Source organism: Egretta garzetta, unplaced genomic scaffold, assembly GCF_000687185.1.
Source record: "Egretta garzetta isolate BGI_Z169 unplaced genomic scaffold, ASM68718v1 scaffold190, whole genome shotgun sequence".
NCBI classification, from domain to species: Eukaryota; Metazoa; Chordata; class Aves; order Pelecaniformes; family Ardeidae; genus Egretta; species Egretta garzetta.
In genome coordinates this window covers 203,578-224,196 of record NW_009258272.1, presented here as the reverse complement: position 1 = coordinate 224,196, position 20,619 = coordinate 203,578, and the positions used below count along the sequence as shown (strand labels likewise).

Below are 20,619 nucleotides of genomic sequence, written 5' to 3'. Positions count from 1 at the left end.
CTGTAGCTCTGTCCTTGATGTGAAGCAAGTCCCTCCTCTGCAGCTCCCAGCACTGCCAGCAAAGCTTTGAGTAAACTCAAGCAGTGTTGAAACCTCCTGGGCAAACACCCCGTGGTTGGTCTCTGATGCACAGAAAACTGTATGAAAGTAGAGTACTTGTAATAACTTTTTTTAATATTGGTGCTACAAACAAAATCCTTCCAACCTCATGCAGCCAATTTTGGTGCATGTAGATATCTCTTGAGTCCAAGGATGCTGCTGCTGTAGAGCAGTTTGGGAATCTGCCCCTGTGGTTGGTAGGACAAACAAAAAAATTGCTGCTGTTGGTGAGAAGATGCTTTAGATCTCTTGGTTGGCTCTAGCAGCATTGCTACTTCAAGAGACCTGGTGTGTGGTTTGTGAAGTGCAGAACAAGGAGGTGCAGGTCATGTGCTCCCTTCATGTACCTGATTTTTCTCCTCTTCCTGCAGGAGGATTGCTGGATGAAGACTGACCCCAGGACTCTGAGCCAGATGTCAAAGAAAAGCTGGATTTCTTTGTGAGCAGCTCGCTCAGGATCTGCAAGTGCCCTTCCCATTTGTGGCTCCTTGAGGTGCAGAGATCCTTGTTCAGACATGGCATTTAGAAGGACAGAGGGAATGTCCATCATCCAGGCCTTGGCAATGACTGTGGCAGAGATCCCTGTGTTTGTTTATACAACGTTTGGACAGGTACAACAAGCAGGGAGGGCTTTTCTGTTGGGTTCCTTGAGTTTTCTCTTTGGGGGTTCTCTGTAGAGAGAGAAGAGTCTGTGTTAGTTGTGAGGGACAGAGGGGGACCTCGGCAGTTTGAGGGTTGGTAAAAATTGCATGGAGAGTTTGGGATGGTGGGAAAGAGCTGCTCAGGGCGGGCTTGGAGTAGCGAGAGGGGAGAGAAGGGCTTCTGACATCCCTCCCAGGAGAACACTCAGGCTCAACCGTCCTCTTCTTCAAAGGCACTAAAAAGAGACTTTTGTTTTAAAGATGATTAATATATTTCCCACTTGTAGTAATGCAACACCTGGGGCAATAAATCTCAGCTACATACCGGGGTTTAAGGATTGAATTTGTAGATTGCATCTGTTATGGACTGTGTGCAAATTTTGTAGCATGTTTGGGTAATGAGAATGGAGACCAAGTTCTCCAGATTCTGTCAAATGATGCTCTGCAATTTCTCTGCTGCTAAGTCTTATTTGTGTGTCAGGGGCTGTGTTCTGTGGGTGGGAGGGGGAATGCCAAGGCGTCTTATGTTTAAGACTGTTTTTAAAAAAAACAAAAACAACAGGGGTGGTGGAATTGGTCTTTCATTGTTGCTTTTTCATATCTTTTGTGTTTAAAGTCTGTCTTCTCTCAGCTGCGGCTCTCTCCAGGCCTGCGTAAGGTGCTGTTTGCTACAGCTCTCGGGACAGTTGCATTGGCTCTTGCAGCTCATCAGCTGAAGCGTCGTCGTCGTCGAAAGAAGCAGATTGCTCCAGAGAAGTGCGGCTTTAAGCCTGGAGGGATTACAGTGCCCATCTTGCCAACCAGAAGGGTCTCCTCCGTGAAGAAAGGTTGGCCTTGCAAAAAGGGAAAATCCCCAAAAGCTTTTCATGAGGGAGCAAAGAGGGTGTGCAGGGAGCAATGGGAAGTTCCTGACAGCTGGGGGGAGAGGAAAGCAAAGCCATTTGTGTAGTGCATCGATGCAGAATGAAATGAGAAGCCTGTAGCACAGTGCCATAAACACAGGGTTAGCAGAGGAAAGGGAGAGACCCTGAGTTCAAAGCCCTTGCGGGGGAAAAACGTGACACTGAGGTTTTCACCAAGGTTTGCGGTTCCCATCCCCCTTCCTACAGAAAGACTGTGGACCTGTTACGCCATGCTTCCCCCAGTAATAACAGCCAGGGGCACAGGGTGACCTTGTTGCCTATTGATCTCGGTAATGCCAATATGATGCCTGACTCATGGGTCCCATGCGCAGCTGCATTGGCAAGGTTGGGCGGTGGTGAAGGGAAGGGTGGCCTAGGCCAGGCTGGGGAGTCGGGAGTGTCTGTCCAGTTCTGCGGCAGCTCCCGGATCATGGGCAGCTTCTTCACTTGCTTGTATTGATTTTTGGGGGAGGACTGACCCAGGTCCTCAGCAAAGCACTTCAGGGATTAAACACTTGTTTTGTGAAATGTATGAAAATCTTCAATGAAAATCTTGATGGCCAATGGCATCCTGGCCTGTATCAGAAATAGTGTGACCAGCCGGAGTAGGCAAGTGACCGTGCCCCTGTACTCGGTGCTGGTGAGGCTGCACCTCAAATACTGTGTTCAGTTTTGGGCCCCTCACTCAAGAAAGATGGGAACTGGGGTTATTTAGTCTGGAGAAGAGGAGGCTGAGGGGAGACCTGATCGCCCTCTACAACTGCCTGACAGGAGGCTGTAGTGAAGTGGGGGTCGGCCTCTTCTCCCTGATAACAGATGCTAGGACGAGAGGGAATGTTTTGAAGCTGTGCCAGGGCAGGTTTAGGCTAGACATTAGGAAAAACTTCTTCACCGAAAGTGTTGTCAGGCTCTGGAATGGGCTGCCCAGGGATGTGGTCGAGTCCTCATCCCTGGAGGTATTTAAAAGAAGGATAGATGAGGTGCTTAGGGACATGGTTTAGTGGTGGGATGGCAGGGTTAGGTTAAAGGTTGGACTCGATGATCTCAAGAGGTCTTTTCCAACCAAAGTGATTCTATGATTCTAAGTGTTTTTAATAATAACCAAGGCAGCGATGTTTGTGCTCTGCCTGGCCTGGCATCCTTGATGCTTTCTACTTGTGCTTGCCTCTTGCCATCCATAAGTGGTGAATAAATACTCATTCCTCAGCCTCACATCCCCACTGATACCACCTTTCTTAGTGTCACAGAGCATACAGGCGATCCGTGACTCATTTCTGGGTATTGGATGCTGCTTTGCCCCTCCGCAGTCACACTCGACAGGGCGATGTTCCCCTCCCTATTCACAGCTGCAGTGAACCTGGCCTAAAATCCTGGTTTCGTGTCACCTTCCCAACTGCAGGATACTCCAGCAAGAGAGTCCAGAGTCCTGGCAGCAAGAGCAATGATACGCTCAGTGGGATTTCCTCCATCGAGCCCAGCAAACATTCCAGTTCCTCCCACAGCCTCGCCTCGGTAAGAACCTTTTTGGCTGGGCTGGGAGAACCAGGGCTGGGGGATATGAGTGAGCCTACCTGTTACAAGAACAGCAAGTCCTTGGGCTTGCACTGGCCGATGGATAATGCCAAAGCTTTTGGAGCAGAACAGGTTACAGCATAATTGTAGGGCATGCTCTGATATTAACCTAACAGTGACTGTCTGGTGTTGCCTGCATGAAATCAGAGCAGCATTTTCCTGTGGCCAAGAGCTCCAGGGTACATCCCACTTCTTTGGCCAACGAGGGGCTGCAGGAGGGACTTGCACATGGGACATGGCCTTGATTCTTTGGGGCTCTCCATGACCCACCTCAAGGAACAAGGCTGGGTTGTCACTGGGTCTCACAGCAATGGGAGTTTGTCTGCTGCCCTCGCTGGTGGGGGCTTGGGTGGGGCTGCTCCAGGTTGCTTGGTTGTTAAAACCAAGTTAGCTACCAAAATCTGATAGCTCTGTTCAGGAAACAGTCCAGGTTGAGAACACAGCCTACTTGTTCTACCTCCTCCAAAGTCAAAAGCAGCCTATACATACAGGTAATTCAGGCTTAACCTGGCAGGAAAAGCCATCTCTGCTTATATCCACCTCTTGTGAAACCAAACGCAGAAGTGCTGGGGAGCGTTTGTGGCTTCAAGGCTTGTTGTACATCCCCATTGCTCAAAGCCTTGTGTGCTGCTGTTGGATTGCACTGGCCGATGGATAATGCCAAAGCTTTTGGAGCAGAACAGGTTACAGCATAATTGTAGGGCATGCTCTGATATTAACCTAACAGTGACTGTCTGGTGTTGCCTGCATGAAATCAGAGCAGCATTTTCCTGTGGCCAAGAGCTCCAGGGTACATCCCACTTCTTTGGCCAACGAGGGGCTGCAGGAGGGACTTGCACATGGGACATGGCCTTGATTCTTTGGGGCTCTCCATGACCCACCTCAAGGAACAAGGCTGGGTTGTCACTGGGTCTCACAGCAATGGGAGTTTGTCTGCTGCCCTCGCTGGTGGGGGCTTGGGTGGGGCTGCTCCAGGTTGCTTGGTTGTTAAAACCAAGTTAGCTACCAAAATCTGATAGCTCTGTTCAGGAAACAGTCCAGGTTGAGAACACAGCCTACTTGTTCTACCTCCTCCAAAGTCAAAAGCAGGTACATACATACAGGTAATTCAGGCTTAACCTGGCAGGAAAAGCCATCTCTGCTTATATCCACCTCTTGTGAAACCAAACGCAGAAGTGCTGGGGAGCATTTGTGGCTTCAAGGCTTGTTGTACATCCCCATTGCTCAAAGCCTTGTGTGCTGCTGTTGGAGCCGTGGGCGGCACAGGCAAAACTCTGCAGCTTCATGCACTGCGACTTACTGCAAAACACCCCCTCGGCATCACCTGCCTGGGCTCAGCGGCTGGTTAGTAATGCTGCTGGGGCAAGAAGAGGGGAAAAATCACCCCTTCAAAGGGGCCTGCCACTAACATTCTACAGTATGTGCAGGTGTTGCTGTGTTTTAGCTTGTCCTGTACGGTTAAAGCACCAGAAAGTTGCCAAAAATCTGTGCTGGCTAAAAATGTGTCTCCAGCAGGTGGCAGTGCTGGCACAGTGCTGAGCACACAGCCCTATACCAGTATTCCCCTGGGGTAACTGGGATATGATGGGACATGTGTCAGTGAGGACCAAGTTGCGTCCAGCTCTGGCTTCCCTCCCCCTGTGGGGACTCTCAGGTCCATTTAATTCCCCTGTAGCTTCTCCCTTTCCACAGATTGGCGTCTGGGTTTTGTATTGCTGAAGTCTGTTTCTCCTTAGATAAAAAAAACTATCTAAATTCCTTTTTCCACTGTTGGTGCATGGGTGGAGATATCCACATGGAGAGGGATCTGTTCCCATACCCACTTCGTTGTGTGGGAGCTGAGCGTCTGCGATGCTGTACTCATTGCTTTCATGTTACTAGATGGAAAAATAGCTCATCCTTTGCACAGCTGAAGTTTCTGCCTGCTCTCTCGCCTGCTTCCTGGGGCTCTTCTTTGCTATCTAGTAAATAAGTCAGCAGCAGTGAACTGATGTTTTGCATTTTGGATCTCAAGGTGATTTATTAACACTCCACAGAGATTAATCAATGGAGGCATGGCAAGAATTCATCTGTCAGGCGATTATTGTAGCTTTTTTCTAGTATCGGGCTCACATTTGGACATCTTTCTCTAAGCCATATGAAAACACTGGTCATTGATAGTGTTTGAACCCAGCACCTTCTTGGCTCAGACTTTGAGACATTTATGTGCTAGTGTGAAATTGGAAAAAGCTGACAATTTGCTGTGTAGATCCTAGTGCCCAGCCTTCCCAGGAGAGGGTTTGGTTACAAAGAGAAGAGTGAGGATTCCCCTGGCCAAAGTCCTCAGCTGTATTTTTACTGGTAATCTGTTCCTTGGACCATTGTCACTTCCCCCCAACTTCCAGTGTTTTTTGTATGGACAGCTGGGGCTGACATGAACTTTCTATCAAAATCCTTGTGCCTTTGTAGCGATTGCTTTGAACCTTTCTCACGTTGTTGCCTCCATCAGTGCTCTCCTGCTAGTGCTTACTGTTGTACAGCTGTTTCCTAATGAAGCTTTGGTGTAAATTGGTTGGGAAGGTGTTTTCCACACAATTTTTCCATGCTTTCAAAGACACTGCTGTGGTGTTGGGTGGAGAAGGGGAGGAATTCTCACCTTGCCTCCCCTCTCAGCACCGTGTGGCAGTTGACAGCACAGTGTAAACCCGAGTGGGAGGGGGCTTGTAACCCTTGATACCTTCCCTTTCCCAGGCAAGGGCACAAGGGCAAACATGGGGAAGGGAATGGCTTACTGTTCAGATTTAACTGCTCGTGGTGTTTGTGTGATCTTAACGCTGCTACCCTTAGAGAGAATGCAAAAGGCATTTGCTGCTCTCTGCTGCTTTCCTGCAGATGGTAGCAGTCAACTCTTCGAGCCCAACACCAGCATCAGCAGGGATGTGGGAGGCCCAGGCAATGGGAGATGCTGGAGCCATTGGTGATTCCAGTGCAGAAAGCCTCTATGTTCAAGGTAAACAAGCACAAGGGTAACATGGCCCTGGGGGGGTTGTTTATCACTGTGAGAGCAAAAAGAGGGTGCAAATTGACACAGAACGTCAACAGCTCTATGTAGAGCTCTAATAGGAAGCTCTCTCCTGTTCTCAGTCACTTGTTAGTTCTAAAAATCCCATCTTCTTCTCCTAAGGAAACATTTTGCTGTTTTCTTGGTGAATAATTTACTTCCAAAATACTGTTCTTTGATCAACAGGCTCACCTTGTGCTGAGAACAGTATTTTGGAAGTAACACAGCTGATATTTTAACCAGTTTGGAGATGTTCTCCTTAACTTCTAATCCTGATTACATCATATTTAAAAGGGAAAGAATTAGAATGCACTTAATTCTTATTCATCAGGGAGAGGCTTCCCTCTTTGCTGGATTGTCTGAGTGAGCAAAGACTCGTGCTGTATCGCTTTGTTCCTGAGTGGCCTGGGACCCTCACCACTTGTATTTGGTTGCATTGCCAGGCATGGAGCTATTTGAGGAGGCCCTGCAGAAGTGGGAGCAGGCGCTGACCATCAGGCAGAGGGACAATGCCAGTACCAGCACCCCTGTGCCCTGGGACAGCAAGAAACGGCAAGAGAGCATGTCTGAGAACATCCCAGAGGTAGGTCCCCACTTTTCCCTTGCATTTGCCAGCTGGGGAACATGCTAAAGGACTAGCCTGGGAGCTGGAAGCAGTAATTAGGAGGTTAAAAGAAGAGCAAATTAAGGGCAGAGTTGGGCCAGACTCTGTTTAAGAGCTGTCTATATCTGCAGCTTCCTTATGCAATGTGAGTGGGTGTTTTTAATTTCTTTTTCTTTTTAATAAGTCTCGCCCCCTCATTCCCCAGCTTTTCTACCCACCTTCCAGCATCATGTCAGTCACTGTCATGCAAGACCTCCAGCAGCACAGGCTGTGGTAGGAAAAGGCTGTAACACGTACAGCACTGTCGAGAAAGAAATAGCTTTTTGCCTGGCAGTGTTGTCTAACTTTTTAACACATTTGAAAGGGAAGATCTTGATGGTCACTATCACTTCCTAGGAAGTTGGGTGGAGAAGCAGAGGCCAGCTGCCTGCATGTATTAATGAGTAAAGTGAAGTGGTAACCTAGTAGGAGCTAAGTATGCCTCTGCTCACTGAGCAAGTGGGTCAGGGAGATGTGTAACTCATGTTGCCTACGGCTACAGAAGCAAGTATTTTAGGAAAATGCCTTGCTGTCTTGGACTTGAGGACTATGCAGGGAAGACCTCTGATAAGAGGAAATCCAAACTAGAAAGGTTCAGTGACAGTCATGAAGCTAAAGAGAGTAGCTGTAGCTCAGGACTGTGAAAGGAGCTAAACTCCCAACTCTCCAGGAGTTCTCACTGGCAAAAAGTGTTTCCAGCCTCTTATAAGCAGGGCCTGGTGTAGTATGTGGGATATTTGTCTTTTGTGGTGGATAATATTTATCCAAGTCAAATCTGGATTCTTTTGTTGTTGTCCCTCCTTGAAGAGTCCTATAGTATTTCTAAAACTGACTTAAAACCAGTCGATTCATTATCAAAATAGATTTCATGCTTCTTGTTAATGCTTCTGTCTTCTGGGTGAGATACTCATGCAGGCACAGGGGCATGAAGGCAAGATGCTGTGTAAGTCTTATTTTTCTCCCCTTTTTTCTTTCTATCCTCTTGTGCTGCTTACAGCAAATTTTGCTTGTGCCCAGCACCTTAATCCAAGGACTCATACTCTGTTATCCAGTTCCGGATACTCTGTTGTATTCAACAGAAGTTTTCTGATGTGATTCCCTCTTGAAATTAGGCTAAAGTCACAAGTCAGGAGAATTAAGTGATCTGTAACTCATTAAAATACCTGTTTTTCTGGATGGCAGGTTGAAGTTCTTAAGTTCTTTCTTCCTTTTTTAACAGGAAAACAAAATTGTAAAGCTAAAAAGCCAGAGAGTTTGAATAGGCTGTGTAGGAGCTTCCCTCCCCTTGCATTATTAGCTGCACTGTAGGATTAGTGAGTCCTCTCTCTCTCTTTTTTTTTTCTTTTTTTTTTTTTTTTTTTCCCCTAATCATTTAATCTGCAAACTGTAAATCCTGTTTTACTGAAAATTGCCTTCCATATTTGTGCTGTCAATCTGTCTCTGCCCAGCTGGCTAACTAAGGGTGGCATTTATGTTCAAGGAGGAGTCCCAGAAAAGAGAGTTCGCTGAGAAGCTGGAGTCCCTCTTGCACCGAGCCTACCACCTCCAGGAAGAGTTTGGGTCTTCGCTTCCATCAGACAGCGTGCTGTTGGATCTGGGTATGGGAGTTGGGTTAGCAATGCATCAGAAGGCCAGTTTATTTTCTAGTTTTATGTCTTTTTTTGTAAGCTAGGCAATGAAGTGGTGACAAAGTGCTGTTTGTGGGGGTGGGAGGGAGAGCACAGTGGCTAAGACCAGGGTAGTCATAAACTACAATGCATGCAACTTCTTCCTCTCCTCCAGAGAAGACTCTAATGCTTCCATTGACGGATGGGTCATTGCGGCTTCGGACAGATGATGAAGACAGCTCAATTTCCGAGGATTCCTTCTTCTCTGCAGCAGAGGTGACTTAAGCTTCAGCTGTGTGTAGCAGTCCAGCTGCTTGGAGGGGAGCCACAAAGGCAGTGGAGCCAAACACATCTTGGTAGAAGACAATGATACAACACAGAGCAACTGCACCAAGCTGGGAGGTTCATGATGGATGTTAGGAAAAGCTGTTTCATTAGGGGCATGGTGCAGCCCTTTCCAATCAGCGTTTCCATGTCGTCTTCCTATTTACTGTAGAAAACATGCCATAACAGCTAGCAACATACTGTAAATCTAATGTAATGCAGCTTGGTTGTATAAATTTTAGGTGACATTGAGCTGTGTCAGAGCTGAGATAGCTTTGAAACTGGTGGGAAAAGAAATATCTTTGCATGAAATAATTGGCACTGACAAAAGTTTGCTACTTGGCTTCTGTGCAGTCTCTGAGTATTTGCAAATATTTAACGAGATCATTTTGTTCTTCCCATGCCTTTTTCCACCTTTACAGCTCTTTGACTCCCTCCACTTTGAGGAAATACCATTCCACCTCTCTAAGCCAGTAGCGGCATATGAAGAAGCTCTGCAGTTAGTGAAAGAAGGGAAAGTTGCATGCCGGACGCTGAGGTGAATTGCCAGCTGGAGTTGTGGGTCCTTGTGTTGGGGCTCCTTTGAGCACTGTGAACACAATTGCCTTTGAGCAGCCCTGTAACCAGAATAAGCCTTTGAGGACAAAAACTGTTAGCATCCTTCCTGCTGGTTTGGACTTCCCAGGGAACTAGCCCCAGATTTTAGGACACACATGTTAACAAAGGGTATTTGTCCTAGCAAATTAGTAATGGGTAATGTGACTGTTCTATGTGGCTGGCAGGCACAGTCCTGTGCCTTTGCAGAGGTGCTCTGGTCCCCCAGGGAGCTGTACAAAGGGAATGCAGTAGTTACTTCCTCTTCCACAGATTAGGAATTTTTTTTTTTTTTTTAGGGGACCATAGTTGTTAGGAACACAGACATTGGGAGAGCTGAAATTTATGTAGTCCTTCCCCTTTCCTTCTAGGACAGAGCTCCTTGGCTGCTACAGCGACCAGGATTTCCTTGCGAAGCTGCACTGCGTCAGGCAGGCCTTTCAGGTGAGAACGCTCGAGGCTCTGCAGCGTGTTGCTGCCAGCAGTGTGCTCTCTGCCCATGCAGGCGTGAAGTCTTTGCCCCTCTAGAGCAAGTAAAAGCAGAAGCAGCAGCAGCCCAAGCTCCCCTTGGGACCTCCCTCTGTAATCCCGTCCTGATTGATTTGATGTGGAGAGGGAAAGGGTCCCCTCGTCCCTGTGCCCAGCTTGAGCAGTGGTTACATGGCCACTGATGCTAGTTTAGTTCTGGGAAGTTAAAGTTTGGTAATTTCAGAGCTGCCCAGAAGCTGCTACTCCTACTTAAGAGCTTTTCACTGGGCTGGAGTCAAACCTCTGAAGTGGGGGAGCAAGGTTTCCTTCTCCTTACTGTGATCTGCATCCTAGCAATGTATGTCTAGAGCCTGAACAGCAGTTTTTGTGCCCTGGCCCCACTGCCACTCCATGGCTCCCGTGCCTCTGTTCCTGCCAATTCCAGTCTTTCAGCCTAATTTTAAACTCGCTTACTGGAGAGAGCAGTTTTGTTTTCCAGACTCCAGCTTATTAAAGGTTAATGATACTGGTGTATGCAGCATTGCACTGCTTTGTGTCCTGTCCTTTCTTCTCCCAATTCAGAATTCGTGTGGGCGTAGGCATTCACAGGAGACTTCTTGTGTTCCCTTTGCAGGAGCTGCTGGAGGATGAAAGCAATCAACTCTTCTTTGGGGAGGTTGGGAAGCAAATGGTGATAGGACTGATGACAAAAGCTGAAAAGGTAGGAAGTTTGTATAACAACTCAGCTGTGTCTTGTGAGCACAGGGACACTTGTTCCTCCATCGCAACCTAGAGTTTTTCTAGTGTCTTGGAAGGAGAAAACTTCATCTGTATGCTGGTGACTATTGCGAGAAATAAAATGCCTGTGCTTTTAATCTTGTTTAACTCAATTCTCTTGAAAGAACCTATCTGTGGAGCTCCTGTCCAGAGTTTGATACCATGCCTCGCTGGAGTGAACAGAGGGTACAGGCTGTGCATCAGTGATGGCATCATCTCAAGGAATATAGGAAAGGGAAAAGAGAATCAAACCTTTGCATCAACCACATACCAGCTTTCAGATTGCTGGCTTAGTCACTGGTCATCCCCTAAACAGGGAGATCGTCGCTTTTACAGCGTTAGTCCCTTGCTGGCTTGGTTTGCTCACAGGTGTCTCTAGCTACTTCCTTGGAGAAAGTGGAGCAACATAGATGCTTTGAGTCACAGCTGAAACTGGGGCCTTCCGTGCCTCCCAGAAATAAATTCTCTCTTTCTGCACAAAGAGTGTTTTGGCTAAAAACTTAGCCGGTCGAATGCATTGGTGTTGATGTTGGCTCAAAATAAAGTAGTGAAACTTTGGTGAAACGTGCCCGCAACTGTTGTACCTTCTGAAGTGTTTTGTTTCTCTGCTCTTCCAGAATCCCAAAGCTTTTCTGGAAAGCTATGAGGAGATGCTGCATTATGCACTGAAGCAAGAGACCTGGCCGACCACTCAACAGGAGCTGGAGGGAAGAGGGGTTGGTGAAGATGTTCTTTCTAGAAAGTTGCAGAGGAGTTGGAGGATAATGAATATGTAGGAATGGCCCAGGAGTTGAAGAACTGCTGTTGAAATATGATTATTTTGCAATTGTATATTGTTGGGGAGGACAGGGGGCAAACTGGTTGTTGGGGTGCTTAAACTTCATAGCAAATCTTGCCTTCAGCAACCTCAGCACTACTGTGGTTAAAAAACCAACCAAACCCAAAACCCCAACTCAAAACCCCAACTTTTTCTAGAGGGCACAAGCTACTGTCTATAGGTCTGTAAGATTTGTTTGCCTTGGACTGGGCTTTTCCTGGACACAGCATTAGTAAGTCTCTTGGCCAGCCCGTCTTTGGGGGCTGTGAAATGAGTGTACACAGTTCAGGTGTCCTGCCTTGGTGGCAAACTTCAGCTCATTACATTTTGTTGCTTCAAAGAGAGAGAAAAGTCCATTTTTTTTTTTATTTTTTTTTTTTTTTATTTTTAAACCTGTTTCCTTTACAGACTGTTCTGCTCTCTGACAGGTGGTGTGCATGAGTTTCTTTGATATTGTGCTGGACTTCATCCTCATGGATGCTTTTGAGGATCTGGAGAACCCGCCCTCCTCTGTGCTGGCTGTGCTGCGCAACCGATGGCTCTCTGACAGCTTCAAGGAGACGGTGTGTCAAGTGGATAGTCCTTGTGCTGAGCACGAGATCTCAGTGCCAAGGCTAGGAAGGAGTATACCCTTGGCTGTCCTGGCTGAGCTGAATTTTTTCTTTAGAAATACCATGCTTTCCTGAAGCTCGAAACAACAATCTTCTGGCACATGTAAATTGTTTACAGGAAAGCTTTCCTTATTTTGAAAGCATCTGGTCGGCTCTAATAGACTTACTTCTCTAGCAGCTCTTATCAGTGATGCAGTGGAGATGTTAAAAGATGACAACGCATATTTTCATGAATGATGCCATTCATTCTGGTTGTACCTCAGCAGACACTAAGGCTCAAATAGCAGCACTTTCCTCTAGTCCTGGCCGCCAGCTGCATATTTAAGACTAATTACTTTCATAGACTGAGATGATGATGGTTGGGAGGCACCTTTTAAATAGCTGTCTCCTTACAGTTTGCATTCTGGGGAGTTTGGCAATTATGTCAAGTCATATTAGCAATCTTCAAAAACAGTTTGGCTTTTCTGGAATGGATCTGGAGTGGCTAAATCTGCTTCCAGTTCACTTCGATCTTAGAGTTGTTGGCACAAAAGGGCCACTGCTTTGATATTTGATGGCAACGTGTTGGTAAACTGTTCGGGTTTTTGTTGTTTGGGTTTGGTTGTTTTTGGTTTTTTGTTTCTCGTTTCTTTTTAAGTAATCCCAGTAACTGATGGTCTCTCCCTGTTAATTGTAGGCTCTAGCTACTGCCTGCTGGTCAGTTCTGAAAGCAAAAAGAAGGCTTCTGATGGTAAGCAAAATTAATTAAAAGGGAAAGAATCTAATGTATTTGAAGCTGAAAAGATAACACCTAGGTCTTGACAAAATAGAAAATTTAAGTGGTATAAGACTGAACTGAATCGTGTTCTTTGTGATACTTTAGAGCACCGGGGTCCTGCTGTCATTGCTCCAGTGCCATGCCAGTGTTTTATTGAATCAGTCTCAGTTTATTCTCCCTTTTTCCTAATGTGAGGATTTAAAAGACAACGTTACCTGTCTGGTGTTCTCTCTCCCTGCTCACCATCCCATAGGAATGGTCACAGACACCAAGCAACAAGGGGCTGCTTCTGAATTGTAGTTTCCCTGCTGGCAGAGCAATGAATGGCTCATGCGCTTCCCAGCGCTGATTGCTGACTAGCTGTCACTTGATGTGCTTCCCTTAAATCTGTGGCTTTCTACAGTATCACAGCACATGAGTTCATGGACCTGGGGTGAAGCCGCAACTTTACAACCCCAGTTCTGCCACAGGGTCTGTGGCCTCTGTCAAGTTTTCAACTCCCATCCCACAACCAGCTGGTACAACTGGGTTTGCCTTGTGAGATGGTACAAAGAGAAATGAGTGTTGGAAGCTGATGGTGCTGTCATGCAGTAGCTCTGTCTTGGATATTTGCATGCCCTTTCCTGGCTTGGTCCGGAGATTATAAATAGAGTCTGTAAAGACTGCCTCATAGTTGCCTTTCATTTTCTTCTATTTATTTTCCTCCTGAAATAGTAGTTTAGAAACATGAAGATAGAAACTGAACTGAAGTTAAGAGCTACTTAAGCATGGTGCTTTCTGGCATGGAATTTGGTAGCTGATATGGAATAAGCTGCTAAGTCTGTCTGAGAACCGAGAATGACCAATTCTTCCCTTCCCTGTGGCAGGTACCAGATGGCTTTATCTCTCATTTCTACTCCGTATCGGAGCATGTCAGTCCTGTTCTAGCCTTTGGTTTTCTGGGGCCCAAGCAGGAGCTATCTGAAGTCTGCAGTTTCTTCAAGGTAAGATGGCTTTGCTGTACCTAATCTGTGTGGGACTCCTGCTGTCTTCTGGCTGAAAGCCACAGATGTGTGCTTTTGATAACTGATGTGGCATTAAGAAACTTGGCTCTGCACAAAAGCCATCTAAAAATCACTGATTTTTTGAGATGCAGATTGCTGAATTCAGGTTTATAAGAATTCCCAGCACAGTTTACCATAGCTGATAGCAAAAATGTGTGATGAGATCAGTTTATACCGTCAGCATTGGAAAAGATTACAGGTGCATATGCTGAAAGAATATGTTGTCTGAGCGTACATGGGATCTTACAAGTTATGTATTTGATCTTAAAGCCTAAATCCTCTTGTTCTTGTAGATAACATCATGAGAGGTTGTGTTGCATTAATTAAATGTTTGCATGGATATTGTCATGGACATCAGCATTGCTTGCCTGACTTTGGGAGCTCTGCTGTCCTGTTTCAGAGGCATGAGGGGATTTAGCCACAAAAGTAATACCCATCCTGAAATGGATCTTTGCTCAGGTGGCAGACATGCAGAATTCCTCACGGGGTTCTCTGCTTGCTGCAGTCCAGGCAGCTGGTATTGGCAGGTAGGAGGAGGTGTCCCTTACTGTAAACTTTCCTTTTGTCTTTGCAGCACCAGATAGTACAATATCTGAAGGACATGTTTGATTTGGACAACGTGAGATACACAACAGTGCAGTCACTGGCAGAAGACATTTTGCACCTGTCACGGCGACGCAGTGAGATCCTCTTGGGATATCTGGGCACCGAGACTTCCCCTGAGATGAACGGCACGCTTCCTGGTGAAAATGAGCCACTGAAGGAGCTCATCTGATGTCAGTCAGGGGAGGAAAACAGTTTTGTACAAGGACCTTTTTCTCCCAGAGATGGAAAAAACTACCTGTAATGCTCAGTGGTGGCAGCAAGACTATCTCAACCCAGTGGGACCTTCTGCTTTTTATAGCCAGTAGTGTTTGCTGGGATGGATCCAGGACCACTTGCCAGCTTATGGTTTGAATTACTTCTTTGTTCCACCTTCCTGTTCTTTTTATTATTATTTTTAATGTGTCATATAAACCACAAACTGCCTGGGCCCAGATTTTTGCCCAATTCAAGAGAACTGGGCAACATATGTACCTGTTTTGCCTGTGCGTTTTCTGGGAGATGATCCCTGACGTTTACGATTGTGGGTGGGAGCAGGATCATCATTGGTAAATTCTCCACTTGACCCTTAGCTTCTCCAGGAGGCTTTGTTTGCTTTGGGATTTTTATTATTGTTCTTTCTCTGCTGTGTTTCTACAGACATTACTGCTGATTTTTACCTTACATGTTTTCATACATGCAATGTGACTAGCAAAGATTTCTTTCCCAGGGAGGAAGAAATACTTTTGTAAAGCACTGAAGTAAAATGCAGACTTTTGTAACCAGTCTGAAGCTCTAAGGAAGTTGGTCTGTTCCCTCTGTGTTACTGCTCTTTGCAGGCCAGATGATGGGCTCTGTGCCACGGTCATCCTTGCCTAGGAGATTGCTGAGGTCTACATTTGCCCCTAAGGCAAGTGTCTGGAGGGGGTGGATTTGCATCCTGCCTGTGCATGCACAAAGTCTTTAACATCCATCAAAGTGCCTTGCTGTATTTCAGAATGAGCCAGCAGTAGTTTTCGCTGGGTAGGAAGTGTGGGATGTACACAAGCAGAGAGAACTGGTAGAGCATGGTGCCTATTCCTATTAAGCACAAGGGAGTAAGAGGTGTAGATGTTGGATGTGATGTACGAAAGAGGTTACGTGTGCAGGTAGCTGAAGGGCTGGGATCAAGCTGATAGGGAGGAAAAGACTCTTTATAGTCTGTCAATCCTAAGAAACATAGCATAGTTTTGGGTATAGATCAAATGCACGTGTATGTATGACCTTATAGTGCCGGGAAGGGCTTGTATGATGTGATCCTGACTGCACAGCCGGCACCTGAAATCTGGCTGCTTTGGGACATGTGCTGAGTCAAATACTAGTGTAGGGTAGTGGCAGTGGATTGTGCTGGACTTGCAGTGGTCCTGGCTTTTGTACGAGGTTTGCAGTGATTTGCTGAGTCCTCTGTGAGTGCGATGCCACAGATGAGGGTCGAGGGTCCAGCCTGTTCTTTTTCCTGTTTCAGTCCACATGTGCAGCTTCAAGTCCCAGCCTCAGAATGAGGAGGTCTTCAGGGAGAAGAAAATGAGGTTCACAAAAACATGGACTTTGTTGGTTTTTTTTCTCCAGACTAATTAGTTACCCCTTGTGTCTGTTCCAGGTAAAAGGTATCTTATCTAGCCCTATTTTTTGCAGGAGAAAAAAAAAGTAAGAATGTGGAGTTTCCATATGCATGGAAAGTCAGTGCATGGGTTTGGAGAATACAAATACCTTATTTCTTCCTCTTTAGATATCTAATGCGGATCCTGCTGGTAAAAGCAGGAAGGAAGTAAAAAGGGAAAAAGTAAGAAGGAAGATGTAAAAGAAGTAGATAAATGCTCCTGAGATACTTGCAAGAGGGTAAGTGTAGAGCGCGTAACATCTGTTGCTGTATGAGCACATCAGAATGATGTGGTTTATCCTGAAGACTAGATTAATGCAATAAACAAGACAGTGCTGAGGCAGAAGTGAGGAGCAGCTGATCCTGGTGAGGCTGCATGAAATAAACTGTTATGAGAAGGATTTAAGAAACAGCGATTGAAACTAGGAAAGGTCTCTGAGATGCCTTGCTCCTGGCAGCATGCAGCGAGGGAAGAAACAGAGGATGTGTATTAGCACAACACACCTGCTATACGTAAACTGTGATTCAAAAGTATGTTACATTCTGAAAGCAAGTTACTTTGCCAAAAAAAAGTTTTTAGTGCTTTGTGCTCCTGTAAGGCTGGTTTAGAAGAGTAACTTCAGCTTTGTATAGTGGTTAAAAAGATGCTAAAATGTGAAGATTAATGTAATAAGATGGATTGTAATTCTAAACAATCAGTGCTGTTAATTTCTCATTTTTAGAGTTGTTTTATGTGTATTTATTTACTACTTTGAGTGTCTTTTGGCCTCAGTGCTTGAGGCAGCCTGCCTGCTTTGTGTACAGACAAGAACACTGGCTGCTGACTTTGGTTTTTTCATATCCTTGCGGGAGAGGATACTGAAACAGGGTCCCCATGAAGCAAACACTAACTTGCACTGTGGCTTTTTAAGCTAAGATATTGTAAATTCCTAATCAATCAAATGGAAGAAAGACAGTTTTATTACTGTTTTATGCTTTTCCTTAGCCCTTACTGCAAATAGGGTATGCTGCCCTCCCAGTGAAGGTAAAGAGGGATCTTCCTCGAACATCTGCAGCTTCTTGAGGGTTGAAGTCTCTCCCTCCACTTGCCAACACTAACTTGCTCCTGCACAAGCCAAGGGTGTCTGCTGAGACAAACTGATTTTCTCTTTACTGGGGACGATATTAAACTTCTCTACTTGCTGCCCCCACCCCGTGATATTTCATTGCTGCTCTTTTTCCCTCCCCAGTCCCAGCATAGCTTGAGAGGAAAGGCAGAAGAAAGGTGTTTGCAGGCTCTGAAGGCTCTGTTCAGATCAGAGGAGCTGTTCCTGTGGAAGAAGCTCTCCCTGACCTGAGGGGTGGTGGTCAGTGGCCTGCTGCATTCAGCTCCTTTGGCTGCAACCCCGAGCAGGGGCTCAGGCTGCTCCCACTGATTCCATCCAGAGCAGGGCTTGGCCAAAATGGCAACCACCTTGTACCCATCTGTTTTGCAGGGTAGAGTAAAAGGTTATGACAGAACAACTGCCTGCCCTCTGGCTTCATAAGAGATCACTAGAAAATCCCTCTTTCCCCAGTATATTGTAGGAAGGAAATTCTTCAGTATTAGTAGCAGATGAGATAACGTATTCGGATAGAATCTCTAGAGATAAGGTATTTGCCTTTCTTGTAATGAACCCTTATTCTCAAGGGGTTAAATCATTCTGGGCTGACACTTGCAAGATTTCAATACTGATGGGGATTTAAAATGGCTTAGTGGCTATGAAATAAAATCCTTCAATAGCTTCTGATGCTTAAACAGAATTTCAAATATGCATGACTTACAGTTTTTATGTGGAGGTTGTAACAAGCTTCACCAGTGGTTAAAGTACATAGTACTTTAATATGTATGTAGAGACTATACCAAATGGCTCTTGGAGGGTCTTTATGATCTTTAAAGCACAAATACATTAATAAAAAGAAAAAAAGGAAGAAATCTGCCTTGTATCTATGAGATCAGTATGGCTTTGAAGAGCATGGCTTGTGTTGTCTCACACATGGAGGTGGGAAAGCGGGATTTTATTTACCCCTCTTCAGTAGAACATTCCTCTGCCATATCTGAAACTAATGAATGTAAACTTGTGCCTATTTTTTCTTGAATTCTTAAAGGTGTAAAAATCTGTTCTTGTTTTGCTTCTTTCTTTTTCTTTGCAGCTAATTTTTTTATTTTTAAATACCTTTAATCTTAGGATGTGGGCATTACAAGTCAAATAAAACTTTCCTTCATGATTCTGGTTTTTGTTTCTAAATTTCCTGGCAAAACTTGCTAGGTACTCAAGTCTTTGGTTTCTGATTTAGGTGGCAGTTGTGGTGACACCTCTGGTGCTAGAGTGATGGTATGAAACAAGGCTTGCTCTTCCTAGAGTCAAAATGCTAAACTTAACAGCAAGTAAACTTAAGGGTTTTGTTTGCATGGGGACTCTTCCTGGTTCTACTGAAGACAACTCTGTAGATCAAGCAGGCTATAAAATAAACAAGACAACTCATTGTACTTTGAGCAGTGGTTGAAAACTGTGGGGTTTCATTTTTCAGATTTTTCTTTTTCTGTGGTGGTTTGATTGTGTTTGGGTGTGGTATGGGTAGGCTGGCAGACTGTGATAAAGTGATAACAAATCCCAGTAAGGAGCAGAATCTCTAAACGTTGTCCAAGTTCTTGTAGCATGCTTATCAGCCTCCCAAACTATGTGAAAGAAATACAGAGAAAAGACTGTGGGTTGGTATCAGAGATGCCCATCTGCTGAGCAATGCAGGAAACTCATCTTCTCATTCTTCTGAAGCAATTACGGTACATTTAAATACTTTCATTTTCAAATGATACAGAAACCAGATTGAATCAGATAGCCTGTCTGCTTCCACAGTGAATTGAATTTCATCCATGCACTTAAAAACAAAAAAAAAAAAAAGCAGCCTCGGTTAGCAGTAATGCAAGCCTGTCACGAACTATGATATATGCAACTAAAATGTTCATGAATAGGAAAATTTGTCTCATGCCACACCCTGAAGGTTAGTTGAAAGAGTTAAAAGGTGTTTATCTTAGTTTCCATGGTGTCAGACTGTATACTCATTACATCTCTAGAGCAGCTTTGTGCTTTCTTATGCTGAAGGAACAGAGCAAAGGCTGCTCTGTGTATTGACACTTTCTTCTTATGTTCAGGAAGGAGTGGGTGAATATAGCAATGAAGCCCACAATTTTCAGTACTTGTCATGGTACATAGATCAAATGTAATCCACTCTGCCAGCATAACTCTATATTCAATAGCTTGGAAAGGAGGAGATTTATTTAACTTGAATAATGAAAGCAGTAAATCACTCATGCTACCTTCTAGCAGTCTTCTGCAATGAACTGAACTTCTGCAGTAAATATTTGCTCTTTCTTTCCAAATAATAAGACTTTAATGATATTTTTCTTCTTGCAATGCCAGGAAAAGTAGCAACTTTGAAGAAGCTGTTGAAATTAATTGGACATAGTCATAACTGCCATCTGAAAATGGGTGTATTACAACTGCAGGAAAAGGAGTTTTTTCCCTGTTCTGAAATCTTGCTTTAAGGTGAATGTGTTACGGGATAGAAATCCTCATCCATGTGGCTTTCCTGACACATAAAAATTAAAGGCAAGCCCTTGCCTATCTTTATCACTTCTTGGGCTGCTCTTGCATATTTATTTTTCTGTAAGTCTTCTTTTTTAAAATTGAATTAACTTCGATGGTTTGGTCTGAAGGTGTATTTGCCTTCTACAGAGCTTTTCTGTGTAACGCTGCTCATGTATCTCACTTTTGAGGTGCTGCGCTGTTTTTTTTCTGCTTTTTCCTCAGGCTCTCCGGGTACGTAGTATTCTCTGGGGTCACGTGGGAACATTTATTTCGGTTTGGTCTTCAAAGTGGGTGATTTCAGTAGTCAAAGGTATTACCTGGACCAGGTGTCACCTGGCCTTTGCAGTACCTTTTAAAAGATGTGCTGAGTATCATCATTAGCATCCTGATTTCTCTTGAGACTCTGCAAGGACTTTTATTTCACACTCTATTTTCAGGTTGTGCATGTTCAGACAGGAGCTGCTGGTCCTTCACAGAGCTATAAAGGAGATGTGGCTGTAAGAATCCATCCTCCTCCTAGTGTTACTTTAAAAAAAAAGGGGGGGGGGGGGGGAAGCATTTTCAACAGAGCTTAACCCTTCTCACTTAACCACTCTTGTGCAGGGGCAAGTGGGAATGTTATGCTTAGGCTAGTGAAATAACCCTGTTATGTAGTAATACCATTTATAAAAGGAAAGATTCCCTTTTAAAAACACATCTTTCCACCCTTGAAAAAGGTGACGTGAGGGAAGGACGGTTTGGTTTTTATTCACTTACGGGAGGAAGCCGCTCCTCAGCATGCCAGCTCCCGGGCGACCCTCTCCAGGCCCCGGACCCAGCCCGGGGCGGCAGGGAACACCAGCACCGCGGCAGGAGGCCGTGAGGCGCTGGGGCGGCAGTGGGGAGGTTGTGAGGG

General features: G+C 45.2%; 1 protein-coding gene across 2 annotated transcripts; it reads left to right on the top strand.

Moving 5' to 3' along the window:
• The first annotated feature begins 476 nt into the window (after nucleotides 1–476).
• Nucleotides 477–17,904, top strand: MIGA2 (mitoguardin 2). Of its 2 annotated transcripts, none has more exons than XM_035890313.1 (15): nucleotides 477–710; nucleotides 1,372–1,567; nucleotides 3,042–3,154; nucleotides 6,086–6,203; nucleotides 6,698–6,837; nucleotides 8,378–8,495; nucleotides 8,680–8,780; nucleotides 9,251–9,366; nucleotides 9,794–9,866; nucleotides 10,525–10,611; nucleotides 11,285–11,383; nucleotides 11,913–12,047; nucleotides 12,772–12,825; nucleotides 13,719–13,835; nucleotides 14,470–17,904. In XM_035890313.1, exons 1-15 carry the CDS (start codon nucleotides 615–617, stop codon nucleotides 14,668–14,670), a joined length of 1,764 nt encoding a protein of 587 aa, XP_035746206.1. In that variant the 5' UTR covers nucleotides 477–614; the 3' UTR covers nucleotides 14,671–17,904. The 2 variants fall into 2 exon arrangements, with proteins under 2 accessions (XP_035746206.1, XP_009632888.1); XM_009634593.2 differs by having other exon boundaries at nucleotides 1,357–1,567.
• The last annotated feature ends 2,715 nt before the right edge of the window (nucleotides 17,905–20,619 follow it).